We start from the raw sequence: 24,066 nt of genomic DNA, 5'->3' as shown, positions 1-24,066 counted from the left end.
AATATTAAAAGAAAACATCAACAGTGGACATTATATATATATAGGCACATGACTTAATGTAATTAATACAAATAATAATAAATAATCAATGCATGGACATCAATACAGTGTGAGAGAAAGGGTTGTAACACACACACAAACGCACACACACATTAGAAAGGTCAAGTAGTATTTAAACACATGAGAGTACTGTGTTGAGTAATAGATAAGGTTGTTAAACGTAATAAAAAGAGCAACGCGAAACATTTCCGGAAAGCGCGTATTTTGGCCTGGGCTGCCCTCCAGGCGCGCTAATTGCTTGTGCTATAGCTCGATCCGTTACGCTTCGAGGGCTGTTTCCTCCTCCTCCGCCCCCCCCCGCCCCCTCTGAAGAATTAAACTACACGACCGTCGTTTCGCATGGTTCGGCGCCCCGTGTGGCTGCTGCGACGGCTCGAGCGAGTCCCTTATGATCGAGAGCGTGAAAAGGCCGCTTGCACTCGGAATCGTATTAGGCGCCCATATTTCTTTCCACCGAGCCGGTCCGGCTATTCCTGATCCCTTCGGCAGACGGAAGCGAGTGCAGAGTGTCGTGTATAAGCACACGTGGCTGCCAGAATATCCTGGTACGAAGAAGGAAAGTGAAATCGATGCAGGAGGCGAATAGAAAAACGAAAACAATAATGAGCCCTCTGGTATAAAAGAAAAAGCAGGCTCGTGCTTATTCACAGAACAGTCAATGAAGACGGATATATCGTACTTTTGGGAAAGGAGGGTGTGCTTTCTTTTTATCCTAGGTAGGAAAGTATAGCATGCATGGCGCGCCAGCAGGGGCCAATCCTGCGAACGGCAGTGCTGATAGAGGCGAGAAAAGGCCCGGAGGCAGCCAGGGCAACAGAATCTGAAATCGATAGTTGCGCGGCACTCGGGTTACAAAATTACATCCCTCGCCTCGACGGATCTGCTGGCCGCGGCGCGCGCTCTCGGCAATTATAAGCCATCATGCTCGCCGCCGCTGCTCGTTTGTGTCCTGAGAGGAGGAAGGGCCCGGGGGAACAAGCCGTATATAGGGTAGGTGGGGTACGGGTCCGATAGGGAGAGGGAATGTTAGGGAATTTGGGGAGAGCACGTGGTGGGGAGAGGCATAGCATGGGAGGGCTGGAGTGTAGGGCCGCCAACGCACCACCTGGGCTGTGTTGTGTGTTTGGCGAGCACACTGGAGAGTAATGAAGGGGGAACTAGCTAGGAAAAAGGGGCAAGACGTGCTGTATAGGCGTGCAGATGGTGCACTTTGGAACATAAATAAAGAAGCAAAGCGGCGGGTTGGTAAACGGTCAACAGGCAAACTACTCTAAAGGGATAAAAGAGTGAACTGGTAGATACGGCGGATGTATAGGATTAAGCGCTTAAGTATGGCTGATGCGGATGAAATAATTATCGATAAATAGGGACGTAGGGAGACTGTGGGTGACCCAACGAGTGGACACACACACACGTATATATTGTGAGCATTATTCTTACGCTTCATATTCTCACCTGTACATACTCACCATCACCGTTTCGGGGCCTGGTGGTGGGGCTCTCTAGAGAGAGAATAAAGAAGAGACTGGCTGCCTAAACCTCGTCTCACAATATATATATTATATATATGGAAGCAGGAACAAGCCACATGAACCTGGTTCAGCGATACCAATTCCCCGGTAATCGCACACAGTAGGGTGAGACACGTGATGATTCAGAGAAAAAGTTGCGCGCACGGGAACAAGTCAGAGGTTAGGTCAGACGCGTGCTGCTCTAGGGAAGTAAAGACACAAATAAACAATGTTAGAAAAGAGTTGAGAGCTGGGGAAACCAGACAGAGATGTAGGTTGAGTAGGGGCGTAGGATTTGAGGGTGCGATGCACACACTATAACTGAGTGCGCAATTTTCTCATCCCATCGATTTCTTTTTTTCGCCCTCCGGTGTACAGGCGCAGGCGGTGGTGGAACACCCGCGGCTGCCGTTTCTCTTTACCGTTCTGCCTCGTTGTGTCCTCTCGTCCTTTATTATAACGTCGCAATTATTTATTTCTCAGAAGCGCGCAGTGCCTTTGTTATTCTTTTGCTTCTCCTCTCTTGTCGTTATTCTTTCATCGCTGTTCCCATCGCACCCTTCCCCCTCGTCCCACTGTCTCCGTAGTTTTTGTTTCTCTTGGTATTTTGCCCTCGCCGAGTACTTGTCGCCCTGGAGTTCGTTTTCAGTTCGCTTTCCTGTTCCCTCCGTATTTCGCTGCTTTGTCGGGTTTGCTGAACGTGTCAATTTAGTCGATCGTGTGCGAGGTAAGGAACTTCCATTTTTCCTCACTCTTCGCCTCCCTTGTTCCCTTCTCTGTACCACCTCTCTCCATATTTCTTTGTTGGCCATTTATGCCCTGGAGCCTCAAAAATCGATAGAGCGTTTTTTGTACTATGCGCACTGTGCGCGAAGCTGTGAACATGCATATTCCGTACAGCGTACGTATCCGTGGTACTGCCGAACCACACGCACTTATAGATACGTCTTACCAGTTCCATGCAGTGCAGTGCAGCGGAGGCTGTGTTGGACTTATGTCTGCCAATCATCAGAATAGTGGCTAGCCGGGCTTATTGGTACGAACACATACTTCACCAAACAGCGCAATAGCGGGACACAGAAATGTGCCCCTTTTCTGTGTCCCAATTGTGCGCTGTTTGCTAAAGCATGTGTCAGCCAATAAGCAATGGCGGGCTTTACTTGTTCCAGACAAGTGAGGGGAGAGTTCACCCACTGTGCGCTGCTAATCCTTCCGTGAAGCTTTTCCATGCAGTCGACGTTCCGCGGAGAGCGATCTGAGTCTGGCAATGGGGAAGCCCTTCCTCTGGTTGGTTGACGCGACCCGTAGCTCTAGCTCCACTGCACCTAATTGGTCAAATGGAGTATAGGTCAGTCGCTACACTTCAGAGCTATACGGTTATGCCGACAGAGCTATACGGTTATACCGACGGAATAAAAAAGAAAAACCGAGAGAAAAAGAGAGAGAGAGAGATGTCTTGCGCTGCTTTGTTATCGGAATTATCAGTTCCTTCGCCGGCATCGCGGCTTCGCTTGCTTCACTCGTCTTATGTGATGAATTGGCGCTGGTTTTTAATTTTTTTTATTTGAGACTGAGCTACGACTATAGTTGTCTTCGATTACTGATACACATGCTATAGCGGCTCTGTTGTGCAATCCGTGTGCCTAGAACTAATTTGCTGGGCTGTTCTCTCGTTTCCTTCGCTCGATGTCGGCGCGAGCGTTCGCGCGAAGCACTCGTTCTTTTCAGACGATCGAGAGAAAGACAGCCTCTGAACTGGGGCGGAAGAATTGGATTCGCGTTCGTGGAAAAAATAAGAAGGGAGAGAGAGTTCTCGGTCATTTATTGCGCGCTCTGCCGCTGTTGCCACTACTGTAGCCTAATAAAAAAAGTTAAAAAAAATGAAACTGAACAGGAAAAGAAACGAAACTGTATAAATTTACAAGCCGAGCACTGTCTTCACAGTGTATCTTATCTCATTTCTAGTTCCTCTCCTTTTGGAAAAATTTGATACTCGGAGGCCACGGGACTCCCGCACTGCGACGACGTGTCTCCTTTTGTGCAGGTGCAGCTCGAGCGAAATTGCCGTTCCTCGCCCGCAGGGTCGGGAAGGGTAACTTGAGCTGCTCCTGTCCCTATGGAAATTAATTAAGCTCGGGGTGGTGCGGCGCCGGGCGCAGCCTTAGTTGCACGGCGCTGCGCTGTTTGAAGAAGCTTCGCGTCTCTCTCTCTTGTCCGCTTTGCGCGTCCGCTCTAAACTTTTGCTTTGGTGAAATCGCTGAGCGTACCGAGTGCGGTTGCCCGTGCGTGTTGTTTCCACGGGCAGATTGGGCCTTGAAGTTTGATCAATCTCGGAGCGCGAGCTCTTTTCTTTTTTTTTTTTTTTTTTGCTGTTCCTTTAATGGGCGCGACCGCGCAGTTTGATTCTCTGCAGTTATGTGCCGCCCGCGCCGCCCCTCTCCATTCGCCCTGAAACATCTTTGTCGAGTCTTCTTCGTCGTCTCACAACGTCACTTTTCGTCTGCGCTAAACGCGTATTGTCCCGGAAGCCGATGAAAAATGGACGAACTATGTCTTCAAGAAGGCTCGTGCTGGGCCCTTTCCTTTTTCAGAATGGCAAAATCGCTGACGAGGTGGAATCTGAAAGAAAAAAAAATTCTGGGGCGGGAGGGGATCGAACTTTAGTGCGTTGGCACCAACTGTCGTTGGAAGCTTCTTGTTCTCCTATTATTGTTATTTTTCCTTTCGTTTTCAGGAGTCGTGCAACAAAGAGAGTACCGAGGTTTCGGCGGCGCTCTTGCGACAGGGTATCGAACGAGGCTGATGTACTTGAGTGACAGAAAACTCGCCACGCGAATATTTTCTATTATGGCGGCTCTGGATTTTGCTCGCACCCGTATCACCGATTCTAAACTTCGTGCTCGGATACGTGTGAGGGTTCTCTTTATAACGTCGAAGTTCTTTTTTATAAGTTAGCGATACTTATCGCACTTAACATGGGCACGCACGAACAATAAGAAGTATTCAAAGCTCATCGTAATTGTCCTCATCGCACAAACGTAAACCAACTTTATGCTTTACGATAGCTTGGAGGCACGAACATGCTCTTATGCGAAGCAGCGCTTCCTTGTATTACCCTGTGTCGCTTTCCGTGGCCTCTTTCTGTGTGCTGCGTATTTTACTGTGTGTATAAGAAAAGATGCACAGTTGTGAACAATGTGAATGGGAACACTGTATTCTTTTTTTGAGCAACTATTTGTCTTAATACGTAGATTCGAACCTGAGGTGTTAGTAAGCAACGAGTAAATTTGCCTTTTAACATTTAGTCTCATTTAACAGTCTTCTTTCATGTCACTCACTTTATCGTGACAAAAAAAAAAATGTTCAGTGTCATTCCACTCTGTGAAGGCGGATGACCAGCTGTGTCTGTGGGACCCTCAACGGCGAACTGTCCATTGCCGTGCGTGAAACGCCGTATGCAAATAAATGGGAAATGAGGCGCGACTAGTCGCTCCTCCACAATGTTGAACCTCGGAAGATGACGCGGCACCGAAGGATATATACATATACCTATGTATTGTTGCAAAGCGCGGCAGGGCACCTTTTACTGACGAATCCCGGCGCGTAGAACCGACACGCGCCTCACCGCACTCCGAGAGCACAGGCTGCTTCACCGTAGCCAAGGCGATCGTGCGTTGGTCGACGTTGCGCAGTGCAGTAATGGTTGTGAGGTCACTTGAAAACCACAAGCAGTCACACACAACGCACGCCACACAAAATTGGTTCCCGACAAACTCCCTCTGCAACCTGGCCGTTGCTCCGGTGAAACGTTCTAAGTCTGCTGGAACAGAGTAAAATGGACTGTTAGCATTTCTTTCCGCCTCGCGGTCCTGGCAGGCAGCACGCTTACGGGACTGCCACCACGGGACAGCGTAAGGAAAGTAAAGGAGATATGCAAGCGTTTGGAACGGCGACAAAGAGAGGGCGGTGCGAACGTAGGCATGGCTGACGCGGTTCAAATTTTAGTATCTGTTCTTATCAGCTTAATATCTGACACGGGTTGTATTTGGAACTAAGGTATTAAACTTATTTTTGCAATTTCGCCGAGTGCTTAAAGCCTGCTTCACTTCCGCCGCGGGTCGGCCCGGTATTGCGCTGTACTCGGGATCGGCCCACCTATGAGAAGAAATTCTCGATGTACACGGCTATTGCCGACGGGCGCATTTTTCATCGGAACCTAGCGCCCCATATACAGCTTCGCTGTAAAAAGAAAAGGAAATTGCGGGGTTTTACGTGACCGAACCACGGTATGGTTATGAGGCATGCCGTAGTGGGGGCTCTGGATTAATCTTGTCCACCGGGGTATCTTTAACGTGCACCCAACGCACAGTACACGGGCGTTCTTGCATTTCGTCCCCATCGAAATGCGCCCGCTGCGGCCAGGATTTGATCGTGCGCCCTCGGGCTCAGCAGCGCAATGCCGTAGCCAATACGCCACCACGGCGGGTGCGGCCAAGTCGCATGAGTATTGCGGTTATAATGCATTTAGCATGAGTTGAGACTTACTTTGTAGGACCGTGAACCGCGAGTGTGTTATGTTCAAATCATGCGTGCAGGGTGCACCTCAGCGTAGTCGTAATACACGAGACTACATTGCAATGCTACTATTTACGGCAAGGGAGGGAGCCGCCTAGTTGTGCTCGTAGGCGAGACCCCAATAGTTGCGTCATCAAGGCAAGGGGGTTTGAGAGGAACGTGTCGGAGCGCTTCGTTAGCGGGTGCGCAGGCGAGAGAGATAACAAAAGACGGATCGAATTCTCACCCTCGGAATGTTGCGGAGGCAACTTAGGAGGAAAATAACAAAGGAATGCAGGGGGGGGGGGGGCATAGAAGGAAGAAGTATAAGGACGCCGGATATTATAAGGGAGCGTCGGTAAATGCGGGAGCCCTTCCTCGGCAAGAGCTTTGTGAGTGCGAGCTCCCTTTTCTTTTATCTTGTTTCTTGTTTTACACTGGAACAAGTCAGTGCAGTTGCGGGCTTCGACGAGGAGCGTTCGAAGAAAAAATAAAGGGGGGGTGGAGGGGGACGGCGTATAGGGAAAAGGCGCTGGCGTTTTGCTCGCACAGCAGCGCGGCTTCGCGTGCGTGCCAGCTCGCGTCTTCCGCGAGATGCTAATTAACTTGGCAGGCAGGAAGCTGCTTTGACTTTCACGCGCTCCCAGCTTCCTACGCCGCACTTCTAGAGCACCCTCCTGGCTCGACTTCCTAGTTTTCCATTTCATTTTTCTTTGCCCCGAGAAGAGAGGCGGGGGTAGGCGGTCTTTTTGTTGGCTCATTTATTCGCCCTTGTCGCTGTGTTTTCCTCGTCCGCTGCGGACGGGATCGCCCTCCCCATGACAGCTTTGTCGCTGGTTGAGAAATCGGAGACCTGGAATACCGAACCCGAAGCTTTCCGTTTCCGCAAGTCGTTTCGCGAGCGTTGAACGCATCTTTGCTTTGAGGTGGCGTTAAGTTACTTTCAGCAGACGTTCCGCCCTCCGCTCCATTTCGTCCTCTTTTTTTTTTTTTTTTGGGTGACACCGCGGCTACTCGTCTCATCGCAAACAAAACGAAATCCACAAATGATCTGAAAAACCCTGAATACATGATCTGGTTCTTTTTACTGAGCTATTCGTAGTTTGCGACGTAACCGCTACCATATATATATATATATATATATATATATATATATATATATATATATATATATATATATATATATATATATATATATAAATTTCGGAAGACTTTTATGAGCACCCCTTTGAAATTGGTTATTACAGGTGCCACCAAGGCTACACGTCCAACTTAAGCGCCGTCTTACGCGGCTCGCTATCTTACGTGACACAGAAGTATTTGCCGCCAACAATAGACTCTCTCCTTCCGCTCTTGTTTTTGACAGTTCGATAGCTGCGCGCGTGCGTTCGCATATGTATGCAGAGATGGGCATGGACGAAAACACATGCCCAGGTGTACATTTCAGTGCTTCACAGTTCTCGACATAGACGTGCTTCTGAAACCGCTGATGGATGAGTATGCGTCGCACGTGTTTGTCGCGCCTGTACGCTACGAACCACCGTCGATGCGCAGACGGTGTGGGCGCAGTCATTCTGGGAACCTCCGTCACGAGGCTTACCATCGTTGGCGCAGTTTCATTCAACGTTTTAGCTTTCGTCATTCACGTCAGTAACTCACCCATCCAACCCTGGCCTCGGGTGAGACGTGTGCCACGTGGGCTCCTTGTTCGGCTGTGTGTGTGCGTTCCCATAGCGTTGATGCGCAAATATTATTTCCGTTCTTCTCGTTCCGCAGCCATTTAAACGAAAAAAGTAAAAGCAAACTGGAAACAAGGAAAGAACGTTGAAAAAGTTTGCCCCGACTGTGTCGCCGCACGTGGTGTGGAGACACGAGTAAAGGTCTGTGGAGCGGTGTTCCCATACTCGTAGTGTTCCGATAGCGTATATATATATATATATATATATATATATATATATATATATATATATATATATATATATATTCGTTCTTTTTTTATTTTCCCCACGACGTCTGTTTTCGCAACGCGCATGATCCGAGCTTCCCTCTTCATAGCTGCGCAACGATGCTTCGCCAGCAGGCATGGTTGAGGGACGGATGTCGTGGCCGCATGTGGCATTTTGTAAGCCCCCTTTGTACCATCTGTGCGCAGCGTTCGAGAGCCCCCATTCCGCTGTAAAACGTTCGCTGTGGTTTTAGTTTTGCGTTCTCTTCTTTGGGGGGGGGGGGGGGAGGGGGGGCGAGCTGTATGTAATCTGTACATAACGGGGCCCTCACCAGGTCTGGCCCTCACCGGATCTGGCATACAGTGCGCGATATTGATCGTGTCCGCAAAGTATTAGATCGCTACGCGCCGCCCAAAGATCTGAAATATCAAACCGAACGCCGTTTTCCCTTCTCCTCGCGGCCGCCGCGCTCCAAGCCGGAGGATGACGTACACTTGCTAGTGCGCCTACGTACACGTGTTCGCGCTGGGACGTCGCTCGTAGTGACACGTGACTTCGGAAATTATTGAAGCCGGCATCTGTTATTTATGTAATATGTTGCTAGAATAGACGAATTAAAGCTTAGAGAAATAATAAAACACACAAGCCGAATGTCTGCATGTTTTTGTTTTACTTCGCACCGCTACAAGACAGATGTACTTCCGTTTCGTCTGCTTGTTCCCATGTCGTACAGTGGCGCGCGTAGACACTGAAACTATATCATTTTCTACCGTGTTCTAGCCCGCGATCATGCTCTGTGATCCGCTTGTGTCTGCCTCAGTATTCGTGCAGCACAGACTTCTACCGCTTATCAGGCGTCCTCGCGCACAGTGCAAAACCGTGTGCTGCGCGAAACGAGAGAATCACAACAGCTCGCGCGCGACGCTGTCAGCGGAAGTGCGCCGTGCCGCGAAAAAGCGACGAGAAAAAAAAAAATAACGAAGGCGGGGTCCATGACATATGCGTCAGGCGATCCTCGAGGTCCGGTATAGGAGAACGCAAGTAAGGAATTTCGCTTGCGCATGCTAGACGGGGCGAGTGGGAGAGTGGCTAAGTTTGCGGTGAAGCTCGCCTCCTGAAATCATAGGTTCCGGACACAGAAATATTTCTATCTCGCCTTCCAATGAGCCCATTTGAAAAATTCTTACGGCAGAACGTTCTTTAGAGGACACGTAACTACTTCCAGTGTGTAACCGAAATTTGGTGTGGGGCCTGGTGAGGGGCACCTTAATGAATTTACGTTGCCCTTCATCGACGCTCTCTGCTTCCGTTGTCGTTTATTAACTGCGACGAAATAGGAAGTTTCCTCCTACCACTTCTGTCGTCGCTTGTCGTCGTCGTCGTCGTTAATGTTGCTGTGTTACTTTATTTAAAATGTATAAAATTCGGAAGGCCGGCTTCATTATGGTTGGAATTATCCCGGAATAATACACTTGGGATGAATAACGCGATAGAACAGCACTTAAGGACGAACACAAAGAAACAACAAGAAGCATTTGATGCCAAAACAAAAGGTGTCGCACAGGAGGCACAGCCTGCAGTGGTGGAGTGGTGGCTTAGGTGTCGCGCTGCTTAAGGCTGAGGGCGCCGGATCCAGTGTTCCTGTCTGCGGCGGCCGCATTTCGATGTGGTTCAAGGACCCCCCCTCGTCTGCCGCGCACTCGGTGCACATCGAAGAACGCCAATTCGGGGGTCTGTCCTCCGCTACGGCGTCCCTTGCAATCGTACTGTCGTTCTCGGACGTAAAACTCTATGCCTTTCATTTTGCAAAGGTTGCATAGATAGCAGCGCACAAAATCTGCGTATATATATATATATATATATATATATATATATATATATATATATATATATAGGGGGGGGAGGAACAGCTGGCTCTGAATACGGCATAACCGTTTTGAGTCTAGATACTCGGAGGACGGAAATCCTGCAGTCATTGTGCGCTTCTAAAACGCGCGTTGCCCCTATAGCGCCTTGGCTCAGCGCTTTGATGGTGGGGCTATCGTCTCCTTCCTGGCAATTTCGAACCCCGCACGTGGCTAAGGTCTCATTACTCGGGTTAGAAATAGCGCCCGCGCCCGCACCGTGGTATCACGATACGCCTCCTCCTCCTCATCACCGAGTCGTGCACTTGGAATAGAATAAATCAATGCTTTCCAGCGCCATTTGGGCCGGGGCGTGTCGGCGGTATAGGGGCACGCAGGGTTACTGCCGCCAGTGTGCTGGTCCTCTTCCTGCCTTTCTTTATTTTCCAACTCGCAGGCCTTCTTATGCCGTCGTGTGGTGGCCGCTCAGTGGCTCTGTCGTCCTGCTTGCTGGGCGCGCGTTTGCGAGCACGTGCGTTTAACACACTGGTCGCAGTTTGACTCCCGGTATTGGCGGCCGTATTGCGAAAGCGCCGGAGTGCAAGAGCGCTCTTCTGCTGAACTAAAGAGCCCCGGATTGTCGAAATGACGTTTCTTGCTGAATTTCTTATTTCGGTATTTCTTACGGCATTTCTTGTTATTTCGTCATCTCTTTATTTCATTTTGTTTTGGTTTTGTTATACTTCATGCCTGCCTACCACTTTTATTAATGAGGAAATGAATGCTTTACGACTCGTGGAAGGAAAACATTGTGAACAAACATGTCTTGCAGTTAACTTCTTTCACTCGATTACGGCGGTCTTAAACCCGGAGATATGTAACCTGTACATACGAACGCGCTGGCTCGTTCAGCTCGCGCTATCCTAACGATAGCTCCACCGCGCATTCTATGTTGCAGAGTCGTTACTTCGCGTGTGCTCAGAATTGGGCTCTGTCAGTAATGGGTCCCAGTCTTCTCCCTCTCTTCACCTCGATCCTAACTATATACTGCAGCTTACACGAACACTCGGGTGCGTTCTGGTTTGCTATAATTGTTTTGTTTTTTTTTCTAGCCCGCGTGTTTAAACTCGTACGCGAGTACCTACCTCCCTTACCCTAATGGGAGAATAGAGATGGTCGTTGGTCATCAAGTCTGGCGCGTGCGCCGTCGAGATTTTTTTCCCTTTCTTTCAAATGACCCATGGACTGTGGTCATCAGTTCAGGGTCAGTTGTTTCGTCTATTCTTTGCATTGTATCCTGTATATTTGCTACGTTGCTTTTGCTTACACGCCGAGCTCAGGTCGCGGGCGCTTGCTCATTTGCAGTCGTTACACATAGAGGTCGTCACAAGCTTCCTTCCCTCCCTCGCTTGCTGACTTTTTGTCCTGGAGCTTTTCGCTCGCATTTGTAGTAGTTGTCGATGTCCACTGCTGCCATGGGACTGTTCATTATCGGTAGTTAGAGAACGGCCTTTAACCTGATCCGTGCGTCGCCTAAGTTTAGTACACGCCTGAGGTTAGTGGCCGGTAACTACCGTGTTTTTCTAGATTGGTCTGCTGTGCTTTTTGATTTAGTAAGTAATGCAGCGCTCGAGCGTGGCAATCTCTTTCCCTGACCATTTTTTCCCCTTCCGAGCATCCTCGACGATCTGTAGTGTCATTAAGGTCGCGAGATCCGTTTCCTACTGTGTTATTGCGTAAGTTCGCCAACATCGGTGCGGTTTTTGACCTTGACTGAGCTCGGCAAGTTGCAGCGTGAAATAAACCAAAAGTATGTTCGCGACCTGAGCCGAGATGTTTAAGCTGCGATTATCACTATCCCGGAGGGAAAACATTTGCCGTGCATGTGACATGCGTAGCAACGGCAGTTAAATCTGCTTCTGTTTCTATAACGAAAATCTTTAAAAAAGTGAGTCGTGGAAAACTGCTTGACGGGTCAAAGCGCAGCCCGTTGTGTGTTCCACCAATATGCCGTATCGCGATCGCAAGGCTCTCTTCTACAGACGGTATAGTTCGTAAAGACGCGGAGCTTTGGTTATGAGGCATTGCTGTCTGCACGGGGGATTTGGCTGCAGAAGTGGCGCTTCTCAGCGGGTGTGACCGAAGACACCAACCAGATGTTGCCCTGGGCTCGCAGATGTAGGAATTCTGTCTGCATGGAAGGCGTTGGTTTGGAGCCACGAGATGAATACGGAAAAAAATGAAAGGTAGATTAACGAACTTGACTAAATTTGGTTAGTCTTCTGCTCAAGAGCACCGACTTTTGGGCTAGTTGGTTACACATAGCAGATCACGGCCAAGCGCGCACGAACAAGGACAAAGTGAGGATTAGACAACACAAGCGCTTACTTCCAACTGATCGTGTATTTACAGAATTGCATCATATGAGCACTTTCATTCATGACGTCACAAAACCGAAATGCCGACATCAGGTGACCATGCTCAGAAATTTATTTACTTAGTTTCTTTGGACGACGGAAAAGATGTAAGCGCACCTCTTGTTTTTCTGTCGTCCAAAGAAACTAAGTGTCTGAGAATGGCCACCTCATGTCGGTATTTCGGTCTTCTGACGTCATGAAGGAAAGTGTTCATATGATTCAATTATGTAAATACACGATCAGTTGGAAGTAAGCGCTTGTGTTATCTCCTCTTCACTTTCTTCTTGTTTGTGCGCGCTTGACCGTGATCTGCTAGACTTCTGCATTCGTTCATTAGCGGCATAGCGTTGACTGCTGTTGGGTGAAATTAGAACAGACCACACTTTCTTTCTTTTTTCAATTTCGCGTTGAAACTCCAGCGCTGTTGCGTTGGTGCGACGCTATTGATTTCAAACTATGTGCTCGTATTTCGGCAATTTTAGTGCAGGAAGAGTTCTCGAAACTCGCTAAAAGTTGATTGATTTTTTTTTTAGAGTGTAATGTATTCGTTCGTTTACTGATCAATAGGTGTTAGACCGGTCTAGACACTGTCAAAATTCGTGACTCCACGGCGAGCTTTTGTGGCATTTTTGGGTGGCGTGGCCAGCGCTTTCTGCATCCTTGCTGATCTTATCGAGCCTCCTCTCGCGGTAAGTGTGGCCGCCTTGGGTCGAAACGAAACTTTTTTTTCGTTCTGGTATTCGTCCCGGTTCAGCGAGAAGGTTGACTTAGCAGGACTTTGGGGCGAGTTGGTTGGTTCATGATCTTGAAGCAAACTTTGACCAGCGCGAAGAAAACGAGAAAGACGAGGAACACGAAGAAACACAGACAAGCGCTGACTTCCAGCTGTTTATTTTGAGCGTCCAAGCAATATTTATACCTTAACTTCAATAAAAATTCGTGGAATACTTAACATTCATACAAGTAAAAATAAACAAAATAAACCGTTGGAAGTCGGCGCTCTTCCGTGTTTCTTCGTGTTCCTTGTCTTTCGTTTCGTTTTGTTCGATCTGGTCAAAGTTCGCTTCAAGAAAAGGGTGAGCTCCGTAGAAAAGAAAACAAGAAAAACGAAGAAAAAAAAAGACGTTTCAGGCATGTGTGAATCGGTTTCTGTTCGTTCTGTTAAGTCGAGAATAATTACCGGAAAACAGTGGAAATTTATTTTGTTCAAAGACTTGAAGGTGCGTCTAAACGGCGCGCGTGCCGTTTTTCTGGCCGAGAGTAGTTAAAGAAATCGCAATATGAAAGCGCACGTCAGCCTCAATGTGTCATTATTATCGCACCTACTTCTGTTTACCTGCCAGTGTGATCAAAATCAGCGAGGAAGGGCCTCATTGCAGTGATATTGTAGCATGTAGGTCTCCGTACTGCGGGTAACTATTCGGCGGTTACCGATTTCAGACGCACGGTGCAGAAGTTGCATCTTTTGGAAACGATGTAGATCCTTGGGATGTACTGGCGAGCACGCCACTGTCATTCGACTTGTGCTCGGCGTCCTCTTTTTGTCGACGGCCTGTCGGTCTAGTAGTTTAGCGGAGGAGCTCGCTTACCGAAAGGAGAGTAACCAGGTGGGAAAAGCGGGATAGACGGGGAAGGCTGAAGGAAGGTGCAGTTGTGCACTGAGAAGCCGTTCGCACTTATAAGTTATACGGCGGCTCTCTCGCTCGCATGCCTCGCGGGCCCGTCCGAAATAGACTGACGTGTTGCGGCCCGGTTCTGTCGATCGTATTTTCCCGTCCGCCCCGCGCTCTTGCTGCGGTCGGGTATTGTCTGTGGGTGGGTTTGCGAAGAAGGGGGGGCGATGTTTTGCTGTCTATAGCGTGGAGCACTGTTTTTATGTGTCGTGCTCGCTGTGGAGGTTCCCAGTGAAAAGGAATAAAGCATGAATGAAGGCTGACAAGGCGTGCGATTATAATAAGCGCTGTTTCGGCAATATAATGAGAGTGGTCGGGGAAAAATAAAAGTATTTGGCATGGAGGAAGAAAGCACCGGACGGGAAAATGGTCGCTCACCGAATGATGCGCGCTCTTCTCTGCGCGTAGCTTTGTTCTACTTCTTCGGCGCGACGGCGCCGTGCCGTCGATCTGTTATCTGCGGCAGCGTCGGCGCCTGTGGTTTTTGCGGGAGGAAGGTTCGCGAAAACCAGCAAACTTCATACAGGGCAGCCCCACCTCCCCTCCTTATTCGCTCACCTGCCACCGTCTTTCCTATGCAATCCGCTCATCTTTCCTAAGCGAGATGCGGGAGCTGTCGCTTCCATATCCCATTGTTCGTGCACCCATCCTTGCCTTGCAACGTCTATTCATGCTTCTGTCCGGCGACTGACGCTTTTGATGAGCGAAATAGGGCCGCGTGCGTTCTCGCGGCTTATCGGGTTTTCGCCGATATTGAAACGAAGAGAAAATGAAACAAAAGAAAATCGTACAGTAAAGGGAGTGCGGCTAAAAGGGCGGTGAGAGCGTGGCGGGCTGGATTCGGGCGAAAGTGGACGAAGCAGGAAAAGTTGCAAGGAGGGGAAAGGGGGGCGTGCCGCATATGCGAGCGTTGTTCGCTCGACGCTGGCTTGACGGTTGAGCGCAGATGCGTTCCGATGCGCTCGATCAACCTCCCGAAAAGTGCGCGGCCGTTGCCCGACTCGACTCGGCGCTGTGCTCGCTCGCTGCATGGCGCGCGCCGAGAGGAGCTCGAAGCAGCGACGGTGCATCGTCGACGGGCCGCTGCCGAAAGGCGGCGCCTGTGCGGCGCGCTGGTCTCGCGCACAGAGTTCCGTGCAGTGCAACCAAAGCTGCGGCTTGTACCAGCTAATCGGTAAATGAAACCGCCTGCCTGCCTCGGAGGCCAGGCCTAATGCGAGCCGCTGATGCCGTGTGGACTCTTCATTTCGGTCGGCGTCGATCACGAAGGGAGGACACGTCGTGAAACAGAGAAGCCTTTCATACGAATGAATGAATGAGCTTTATTTCTGAGAGACACAGTGGGGTGTCTGAGAAAATGCATCGTAACTTGTGGCTGCACCTATATAATTTGGCGACATTTGTATTTAGAAACATCGCCACGCGTATGAAACGAGATTGTCAGTCGAGTATATAAATTTGTTTTTTTTTTTCTTTTCATCTACTCACTAAAATGTTCTAATCGAGGAAGAAAGCGCTGGAAGAAAAAAAGAGGAAGGAGAAATTTCAACTGGAGTATTTGACACCAAAACAAGCTGATTGCTGCTGATATACCAGCACGATACAACTCACACTAAGAAAACGTTATTGGATCACATAGGAAAAAGAAAGTAGCAATTCGAATAGGAAGCAAGCTGCAATTAAGTAGCTCAAGGTATATGGCAATGACTTTTGTTTCTGGTTGGCCGGAGCTATATAGCTTTCACCGCGCTGCACGGAGTTGAAGGTCTGTGTGCGCGCTCTCTCTGATCTGCTTCGAGTGCGCGTGTTGTTGGCTTGTGTGTGTATGAGTGCGTGTCGGCAGCGATGGGCGTGCTCGTGCTCGAGCACTTAGAAGGCTGGCTGAGCGAACGCCTGGCAGGCAGAAGCCGTTTGGTTCATTCGAGCTTATCCGCTGCGCATTTTGTATTCGCCTCGCAGCTTTCTCCTGTTTAGTACTTCGGGTGTCAGTACTACAGGGAAACGCCTAGTCGATACATAAGAGCGCGAGCGGGGAACATCACTTGCTGACACGTGTGGTAGGCGATGTCATGTGGTACTTTTCTTTGTATTTTTTCACCAACGAAAAAAGCTAAAAATGCGTTTAACGGCCTGTAACGCAAACCGGACATTTAGAATGGCGAGCAGGACTTTTTTCTTTGTCAATTCCTCCTTTCCGCCATTACCACAGTAAAAAAAAAACCTACTACTACTACTAGTAGTAGTATTAATAATAATAAAAAATATAACTGGTGATGAATGTGCTGTCAGCGTCAAGAGCGTACGGCCCACGGGATCAGGGAAGAGAACAAAATGAGCTGATAATTTTCGCAGCGTGAAAAGTACCCAGTGAGGTATTCGGAATTTCCAGCCTGTAACATGTACAAACAAGGTAGCGTCGTGTGGTGTTACTTGGCAACGGGCATGAACTGCACGGAAAAAAACAAAACATACAAAGCGTGTTCTGAGATCTCGCGCTCCATGAATATTTGGCGCCGACTGTACGAGTGCAATATCGTTCCAGAATGCTGGGAAATGTACACCCGCAGACTGCAGTGCTTGCTACTGGCGACGCCTTGTGACAGTGCGATGAACCAGTATATGGTAAAACTGTTTGCATTGCAGGCTACTGTGTGACCCGTTATCGGCGAACCGCGACTACTGCGCAGAAAAGGATATATATATATATATATATAGGAAATAAAGGAAATATAGTTTGCTGGTTTTCATAAAGGAAATAAATGCGGAAAATATTTTCGTGATTTTTTTTGTCGCCGTCGGCAAGTTTACAACGGCACACGAGCGGAATAGTGGATTACTGCAAGAAAGAGTCGGGCGCATACTGATTCTCGCTCGTGAATCATACTGATAATTAGTCGTGCCCGATATATGCCCGCAATAAGTTTACGATCTTGTCTTGACACGGGGACATCAACCATACTAGCATTTTTTTTTTCGGGGGGGCGGGACGATTAAGGCCATCGGACGATGATCGATAACTCGGAATATTACGGCTGTTGTATACTGAAGTTACGAAGAAAAATGCGTAATTTTTGAGCCAGCTGTTCAAAGCTCCCTGCTTTTGTATGTAAAACACAACCATCTGCAGAGTGAAAAATCAAATAAACAAATAAGGCAGAAATTGTGTACCGCAAGCACTGTCCAGTACGCGAGAGAACAACCACCGCAGTATCGCATCTAGAGTAGGAAACCGTATACACTCGGGTGTATTAAGATATTCCTGCTAGCGTTGTTCCTTTAGGCTTCGCCGTGGTCGAACGTTCCTTCCTTTCGCCAACGCGATTGCGTACACTGGTGGCTATAAACTGAACCGCAGAGATCGAATCACAATCGGTGAGGAGTTTATGTAGCGGGGTTGCAAAGCGACGCGGTTTATAGGTCCAGTTTCTTGCGCAACCAACGCGGCGAAGGCCTTCTGCGCTGCGAAGCCTCAATATTCGCCCCGTTGCAAGCAAGATTCCGCTTGCCTCTTCGTTGCCCGCGTATACGTGTATAGGAACTCGATGCACGTGACCATACATCTGCAGTGCCTTTGCGCGCTTTCGCTCAGGTACTAACACTGCATTCTTTATATATTTTTGCCGGTGTTTGGCTTTATGCGAAAATCAAAGCTTCCTAAATTTTCGAAACAATAATACCCGTAAGCGTCGGGGCGTCCTAAATGATTCGCGGTAATATTTGTTTGTACGAGGAAGTGCGGTTTTTCTACCTAGGAGGCGGATATGTCATGACGTCACGACACACTGCACATGCAACCACCGCCACTCATTGTCTTACTTGTTTAAGATCTTCAAAATCAGTTTTGTTACTACACGTCGCCGGAAAATTTAGTTATAAGTGGTGCCGTCGCGATGATGTCGACTAGAACAAATCGCACTGCCCTTTGTGTGCTGGCATGTGCGTGCGAGTTTAAGAAAGACTTTTAAGCATGAAATGCTTTTAGCTCCCGTTGTCGGCGAACTTCGAGTGGCCTTGAGCCACAAGCCAGTGCTGTTATCCGGGCAAGTTGCGAGAACAAAACGGAAATCATGCGAGCAACCAGTCAAAACTTAAGAAATTGCAGTCTCAAGCCCCCAACCCTTAGTACAGGACCGCAGTACGTAGGTTAGTTACTGCCCAAGCAAGTTGCAAAACATATTGCTTCCGAGTTCTTCCTAATGTTTGTTCTTAACATCACTCAATCTGTAACTTCTAGTACGCTCAAGTTTTATTTGCCGTTTCCAACAGTGGGACGTTCAAAAGGCAGATACGGAAATAACCATACGACCGTACACGCCAGCGGTCCGAGAGCTCCGCGGCGCGGGTATTGCGTCGCCTCGAGAGATGGCGCCACGCTGCGTGGTGCCGCCTTCGGCCGGTTTTCTTCTTCTAGATGGGTAGCGTCCATATGGACCAGTGCACAGTATGGCGTGGTGCGCTGGGGTGTGGTGGGATGTGCCGTTGCGAACGTGCACTACATTAATTTTAAGATTGTGGCTAGTATTATCTCCAACCAATCCGCTTTGCCGGTTGCCGTTTCATGCTTACATCTACTTGCGGTTACGGGAGAGCCAGCATATTTTTTCTAGTTTTCGCGTGCTTTCCGTTTCTCTCAATTTTTTTTCTTTTGCCCTTTTCGTGCGCGCGGCTTTTGTCTCGTTCGGAGTGTGAGCTGCCTCTCTTCTCGTTCCGCTAGGCTTGGTCGGGTAATTCACCCGAAACAGCTAGCCGTACGAGCGGTCGCACTTCGCGCGGCTTTCTTTGTTTCTTTCTCTCTTTTCGGCCGTCCTGCGTGCTCACCAGCGTTCTCCCTTGGTTGTGTGCCCGCTGCGCCCTTCTATCGCATCCTGCTTCTTCTTCTTCGCAGCCCCCATCCTTCTCCACTAAAGAAAGCACCGCCCCAGAAAGAAGCAAACTAACGCGGTAACGTAATAAAACTCGAGCCAACTTCGGGGAGTAGGATAGGGGAAAGTGGCGCTCGCGTTTAATGATGTCGTGGCACCGCCCTCGTTGGAGCTTGCTGGCCCGCTTTGCTCTAGTTCGCTTTCGCCGCTGTCTTTTTATAATCATATATATATATATATATATATATATATATATATATATATATATATATATATGTGTGTGTGTGTGTGTGTGTGTGTGTGTGTGTGTGTGTGTGTGTGTGTGTGTGTGTGTGTGTGTGTGTGTGTGCTTCGCCGCGATTGTGGTTGTGCCCAGCTCCTTCCACTACATGCACTTCTCGGTTTATAGTCTCTAATCTTCTTTTTTTTTTATGTTCACAACCTTCTCTGCGTGCGTGAGCCTTTTCTCTCTCTCTTCCTCAGTTGCATTCCCGTATTCCAACGTTCTGGCCATCTTGCGGCCGTCTCCGCTTGTATCCTCTTTCGTTCCGTCGATAAACAGCAACATTCCGTTTCCCTTCGTTCTTTTCTGTACCTCGTTTTCTTTCTTCACGTGCGCGCGAGTCGCGTCGGACTTCCTTCGCTCTTTCGCTGGTTCAGTTTCCCCAAGTTCGGCGCCGGTTTGTTATGCGGCACACTTGTGCGTTTGCGCGCTCGACCACTCGGCATCTTCTACTATACGTGCTCTTTTGCTCTCAGCTGTTTGCGTGTGCGTGGCACTTGTATGCGCCATACGCTACAACGCTCGGGAGCGTGCGTGTGCGGTTCCCCGTACAACCTTCGTCGTATACGCTCTTGTTTTGTCTACATGCGCGCTGCTTAAGAAGCTTCAGCTTGGGGGCCCCTGTCTAAATACGCGAGAAAAAATCGTTTTTCTCGGCAACTACTGCACTAAATTTGATTAGACTTGTTCCTCAGGACACTCTAATAAAGTTCTTGTCACTGTCACTGTCACTGTTTCATTTAAAAGAAAAAATTACAATCTAGTGACTGTTTGTAGCAAATTTCCGATCTAATCCGTCACATTTAATAAAGATTGTTAAAAATCGCAAATTTCCAGAAAACGAAACTATCACGTTCACAACTCTGTACGTCACCACGGAACAATGATACCACAATCCTGTCAATTGTATCTAATACAGCATCTAAAACGGGCGAAATTTATGTATTAAACAAGGATCTCAATATACCACTAATATGTGACTAGGACTTTTGTGAAACCCTTGTTTTGCAAAAAAGAAGGCGGCATCGGAGTTGGGCCCGAGCTAAAGCTTCTTAAGCTCTCGTGTATATGTCGTCTCTCTCTGTCTCTCTCTCTCTCTCTCTCTCTAGACTGTATATGTACAGTCGCAAGAACGGCGAGCAGACGATGCAGAAACACAGGCACAATGACGTAACATTGCTCCTCGCTGGGCTAGGTTGTGCATGCCTTCACGGGAGTGCGCGTTGAATGTGTTGGCAGTATTACTGGCGCAATAAACGCTGGGTAGGCTTCTTTCGCAGTGTTGCACGCATTTAGCGGAACAGAGTTGTTGCGATTGCTGCTTCGGGCTTTACGAGGTCCGTTCCACTCATCATCCCGCCACGCTGCCTTTTATTCTGCCGCCCAACCTCTCACTCCTAATGCTTCTTCTTATATTTTTCTTTTATAGTTTTGCCCTTTGTTTCACTTCCTTGGACATTCGTTTCTTTTCTTTTTTCTCAATTATTCTGCCGCAACGATCACGACATCGCCTCTACCGAGAGAACTGTGCTGAGGTTTTAGATCTTTTTATTTCTCTCTCTCTCTCTCTCTCTCTCTCTCTCTCTCTTTGATCGAAGCGCCGCCCACGGGTTTGATCTGCACGTTTCGGAGAATCTTTCGCGTCTCGTACGTAATTTGATTCCCTTCCGGTTTGATAGAACCACCCCGCTCTTCCTTAATGTTAGCCGTCGATTCGTTCTTGGGTTGTGTGTTTGTGTGTTTACGCGCACGCACGTGTTTATTATTGAAGTAGTGATGCTTCCGCCATTGTGATGCTGATCTTTCGTTTCTATTCTGCGGGGCTAGGCAATGACATGTGCCTTTAATCATCCAGTGGGCGGTGGTCAGCTTTAAGCGTACTTCATCTGCCATGCGTCTTGGTTATGCAGTTTGTTTGCCGCGGCACTGTCTCGGCTACATTATCCCGTGATTAGCTCTCCGCGTTTTTTTTTTTTCGCACTATATTTGAGTCACTGATATTGATTGGTTAGAACGGTGGTTTCATTAGCTTTCACGTTTTGGAATTTCTTGTAAAATCGTTCGTTTACAACATACTTTACAGCCGTGCGTTTCGTTATATCGAAGTGGTATGTTATTCTACGTTCGGTTACCTGCACGGAAAGACCGACAATCTCCAGCTTTCTACAAAATTTCCGTGGTGCCAGGTGTACCGCCTCGCGATCAGGGTCAGAAAGGTGGGCTATTTGTAGCTCGCACATGTACTGGCTCGGTAATTGACAGTTCCTGCATACTATTTAGTATTTTTTTTTTTCTCGGCCATGTGGTTTCACAGTCTTGCCTAATCTGTCACACTGTCGGCAGCTGCTCTTCGTTGTGCACGCTCAGAGAGAGAGATAGAATAAAAAAGAAAATGTATCGTGAAACCCACTTGTCACGGAGAAAACACCGGTGCGCTTTGGAGTCACTGGCGGCAGCGCGACGCAGCCGGACGTTGCGCAGTTTGCTTGTTGCCGGGCCTGGCGGTCCAATTCGCAGCTGAAAGCAGCCAGCGCTAATCAAATAGTCGGCAGGATCGCGATGAAATATATAGTAACGCCGCCAGTCGTACTGCTGCACTTGCGTTATAACAGGCTTAGATGACAGTGATTGATTGCGAGCACACCGCACGGCGCCTCTCGCTTCCGCGCTGGTTTCGTACAGCGAAAACAGAACGACGGACGGACAAAAACACGCGAGCTCACGCATCTGTGTCTAATATTTTGTCATGGCTAGTCGCCGCTGATGCTATAAGCGCACAGTGTGGTTCACTGTTAAATAGAAGACGTCGATGTATGACTCTCATTATGCAAGCACTCCAGCATGCAAGTGCTGGCTGGGACAATGTAAGTGCGCTGCACATGGGTGGCAATGACGCCTACAACCACGTGCCATACATGCCGTGCTTTGCCAGCATTGCCATAGGTCACAGCATAGGCCAGCATAGGCCACAGGGAAAGGCAGGGAGGTTAACCAGGCGGACGTTCAATTGGCAGCCCTGCGCGGGTGAAACGGGATGAGGAATTGAAAGAGAGAGATAGCAAAAGGAGAGAGAGCTCACGCGCACAGTAGCCGAGGCTGTCTATAAGCGTCTACTCACGTCCGTTGTTTTCAAGAAAGTCGTTAAAACGCGTGTGACTTTCCCATTAATTGACGCGTTTCTGGTATGCGGTATGTAACCGCACTGCGCGCATTGCAATGACAGATTGCCCAGGCCGTGCCATGTAGGTACTGGTTTGGCATTATCGGGTAGCCTACAGGCACGGATGGTAATCTGCCATTGCATTGCAAGGAGTGTGATTTGACACTTCAGGATAGAAACATGTCATTTATTAGGAAAGCGACGACCCAACAGGAAACATAAATTCTGGAAGCTTTCTGTATCAGAAAGCTGGGCTCTGACAAAATGTGTGAGTGTGCCGTCGCCGATCCTGATAAGCAAAGAGCTTAACATTTCAGAAATGAGGAATCATATTAGATTATTACGTGTTATGACTATGACAACTGCTACGTCTGTGCCGTGCCGTTCGGTCTGCTGAAGACAACCGAGATAAAGTCAGTTGTAAGTCCGGCGCCGTAGCTACATTCGACTCCATGGTCATTAGCTTTCCGTTTCGTTTTGTTCGCTGGCATTCCCTCTGCTCAGAGGTGAACACATCTATCGCCGCCGGAGTGGTCGATTAGAGAAAAATGCGGCGTTGGTCTCACTTGTTGCGAGAGGACGTTATGCGCATGCTGACAAACTCCCGAGGCAACGTGGCATTGACGTCGTTGTTTTCCTTTCCTTCTTCGCAGACATGGAGCAGAGCATCCAGTTGGAAGATGGCAGCGGCGGCCACTCGCCTAGCCGCCGGCGGTCGGCGGCCGTACTCTGCCAACACACGACAAGCTTTCGCCAGCACCAGCTGCAGCCGGAGCCTCAGCAGCCGAACAACAAGTCCGCCGACAGGCGGCGTGTGCTGCCGCAGCAGCAGCAGCACCACCACCACCACCATCACCACCACCACCACCACCTTCAGACACAGCACCAGCCGCACCACCACTCCGAGCCGCTCTCGGGACCCGCAGTTGTGACGGCGCTGCTCACGGCCACGAACGCGGCCGCTGGACGCCAGCAGCAGCCTTGCTGTCACGCGGTTGCGCCCAGCGTCGTCATGGGCGGCAGCCCCGTGCTCTTGGACTCGGCGCTGCCCAGCGACAGCGACCCAAACCTGGAGCAGCACAGCTCCGAGGAAGAGCTCGAGGTCATCAACAACCGCGCCGGCTCGGCCGAGAAGCGCAAGTGGTCGCAGGCTAACCAGCGCCGCGCCCGAGGTGAGCTCGAGAGAAAGAGAGTAAAACATCTTTATTGATAATATTTGAAGGCGAGAGCAGTGTGGGAGGAACCCTCAGTCCAGGGTCCCTAAGATGATTCCGGCGATGTTTCGAGCCCGTTGTATCACAGCTTGGACGACCTCGGGAGGTCCGTCGCGGAGGGCATCGTCCCACAGCTCTTTGTTGCGTAGGGGGTAAAGGAGAGTTGGCAAGGGAGGAAAGAGGTTTGCAGTGCACTCAATCGTGACGTGGAAGATTGTGGCACAGCCAGGGCAACGATCTGCATAACAGTGTGGGTATAATTTATTGAGAGAGAAAAGATTTGGAAAAGTTGCGGTTTGTAAATGGCGTAATGCCACTGCTTCCTCCCGCGAGAAGGACGGCGGTGGTGCGGCGTGGGTGCGACGAATGCGTGTATAATGACGGAGTATGTCTTTGTAACGGAGCAAGGGATCCCCCCACTCTGAATTAGTCGCCTCACCACGCCGAGTCGCCCGTAGGGAAATTTCTCGGGCAACCGTATGTGCGCGTTCGTTACCCGGCAGCGAGGTATGACCAGGGGTCCAGAGTAAGTGGATGCGGGG

The 24,066-nt window shown here is 49.1% G+C and overlaps 1 protein-coding gene and 1 pseudogene across 4 annotated transcripts in view; both read left to right on the top strand.

Moving 5' to 3' along the window:
• Positions 1-24,066, top strand: part of Reph (Regulator of eph expression) — a 153,468-nt gene that overhangs the window by 50,452 nt on the left and 78,950 nt on the right. For all 4 annotated transcript variants that reach the window (XM_075700260.1, XM_075700263.1, XM_075700261.1 and 1 more), the window contains one exon: positions 22,964-23,482. In XM_075700260.1, the coding sequence (XP_075556375.1) occupies positions 22,964-23,482 (519 nt within the window). The remainder of the gene's footprint in view (positions 1-22,963; positions 23,483-24,066) is intronic.
• Positions 5,552-5,731, top strand: LOC142589168 (U2 spliceosomal RNA; annotated as a pseudogene).

The sequence above is a fragment of the Dermacentor variabilis genome, chromosome 7 (genome assembly GCF_050947875.1).
Source record: "Dermacentor variabilis isolate Ectoservices chromosome 7, ASM5094787v1, whole genome shotgun sequence".
Lineage (NCBI taxonomy): Eukaryota > Metazoa > Arthropoda > Arachnida > Ixodida > Ixodidae > Dermacentor > Dermacentor variabilis.
This window is presented reverse-complemented; position numbering and strand designations above follow the sequence as displayed.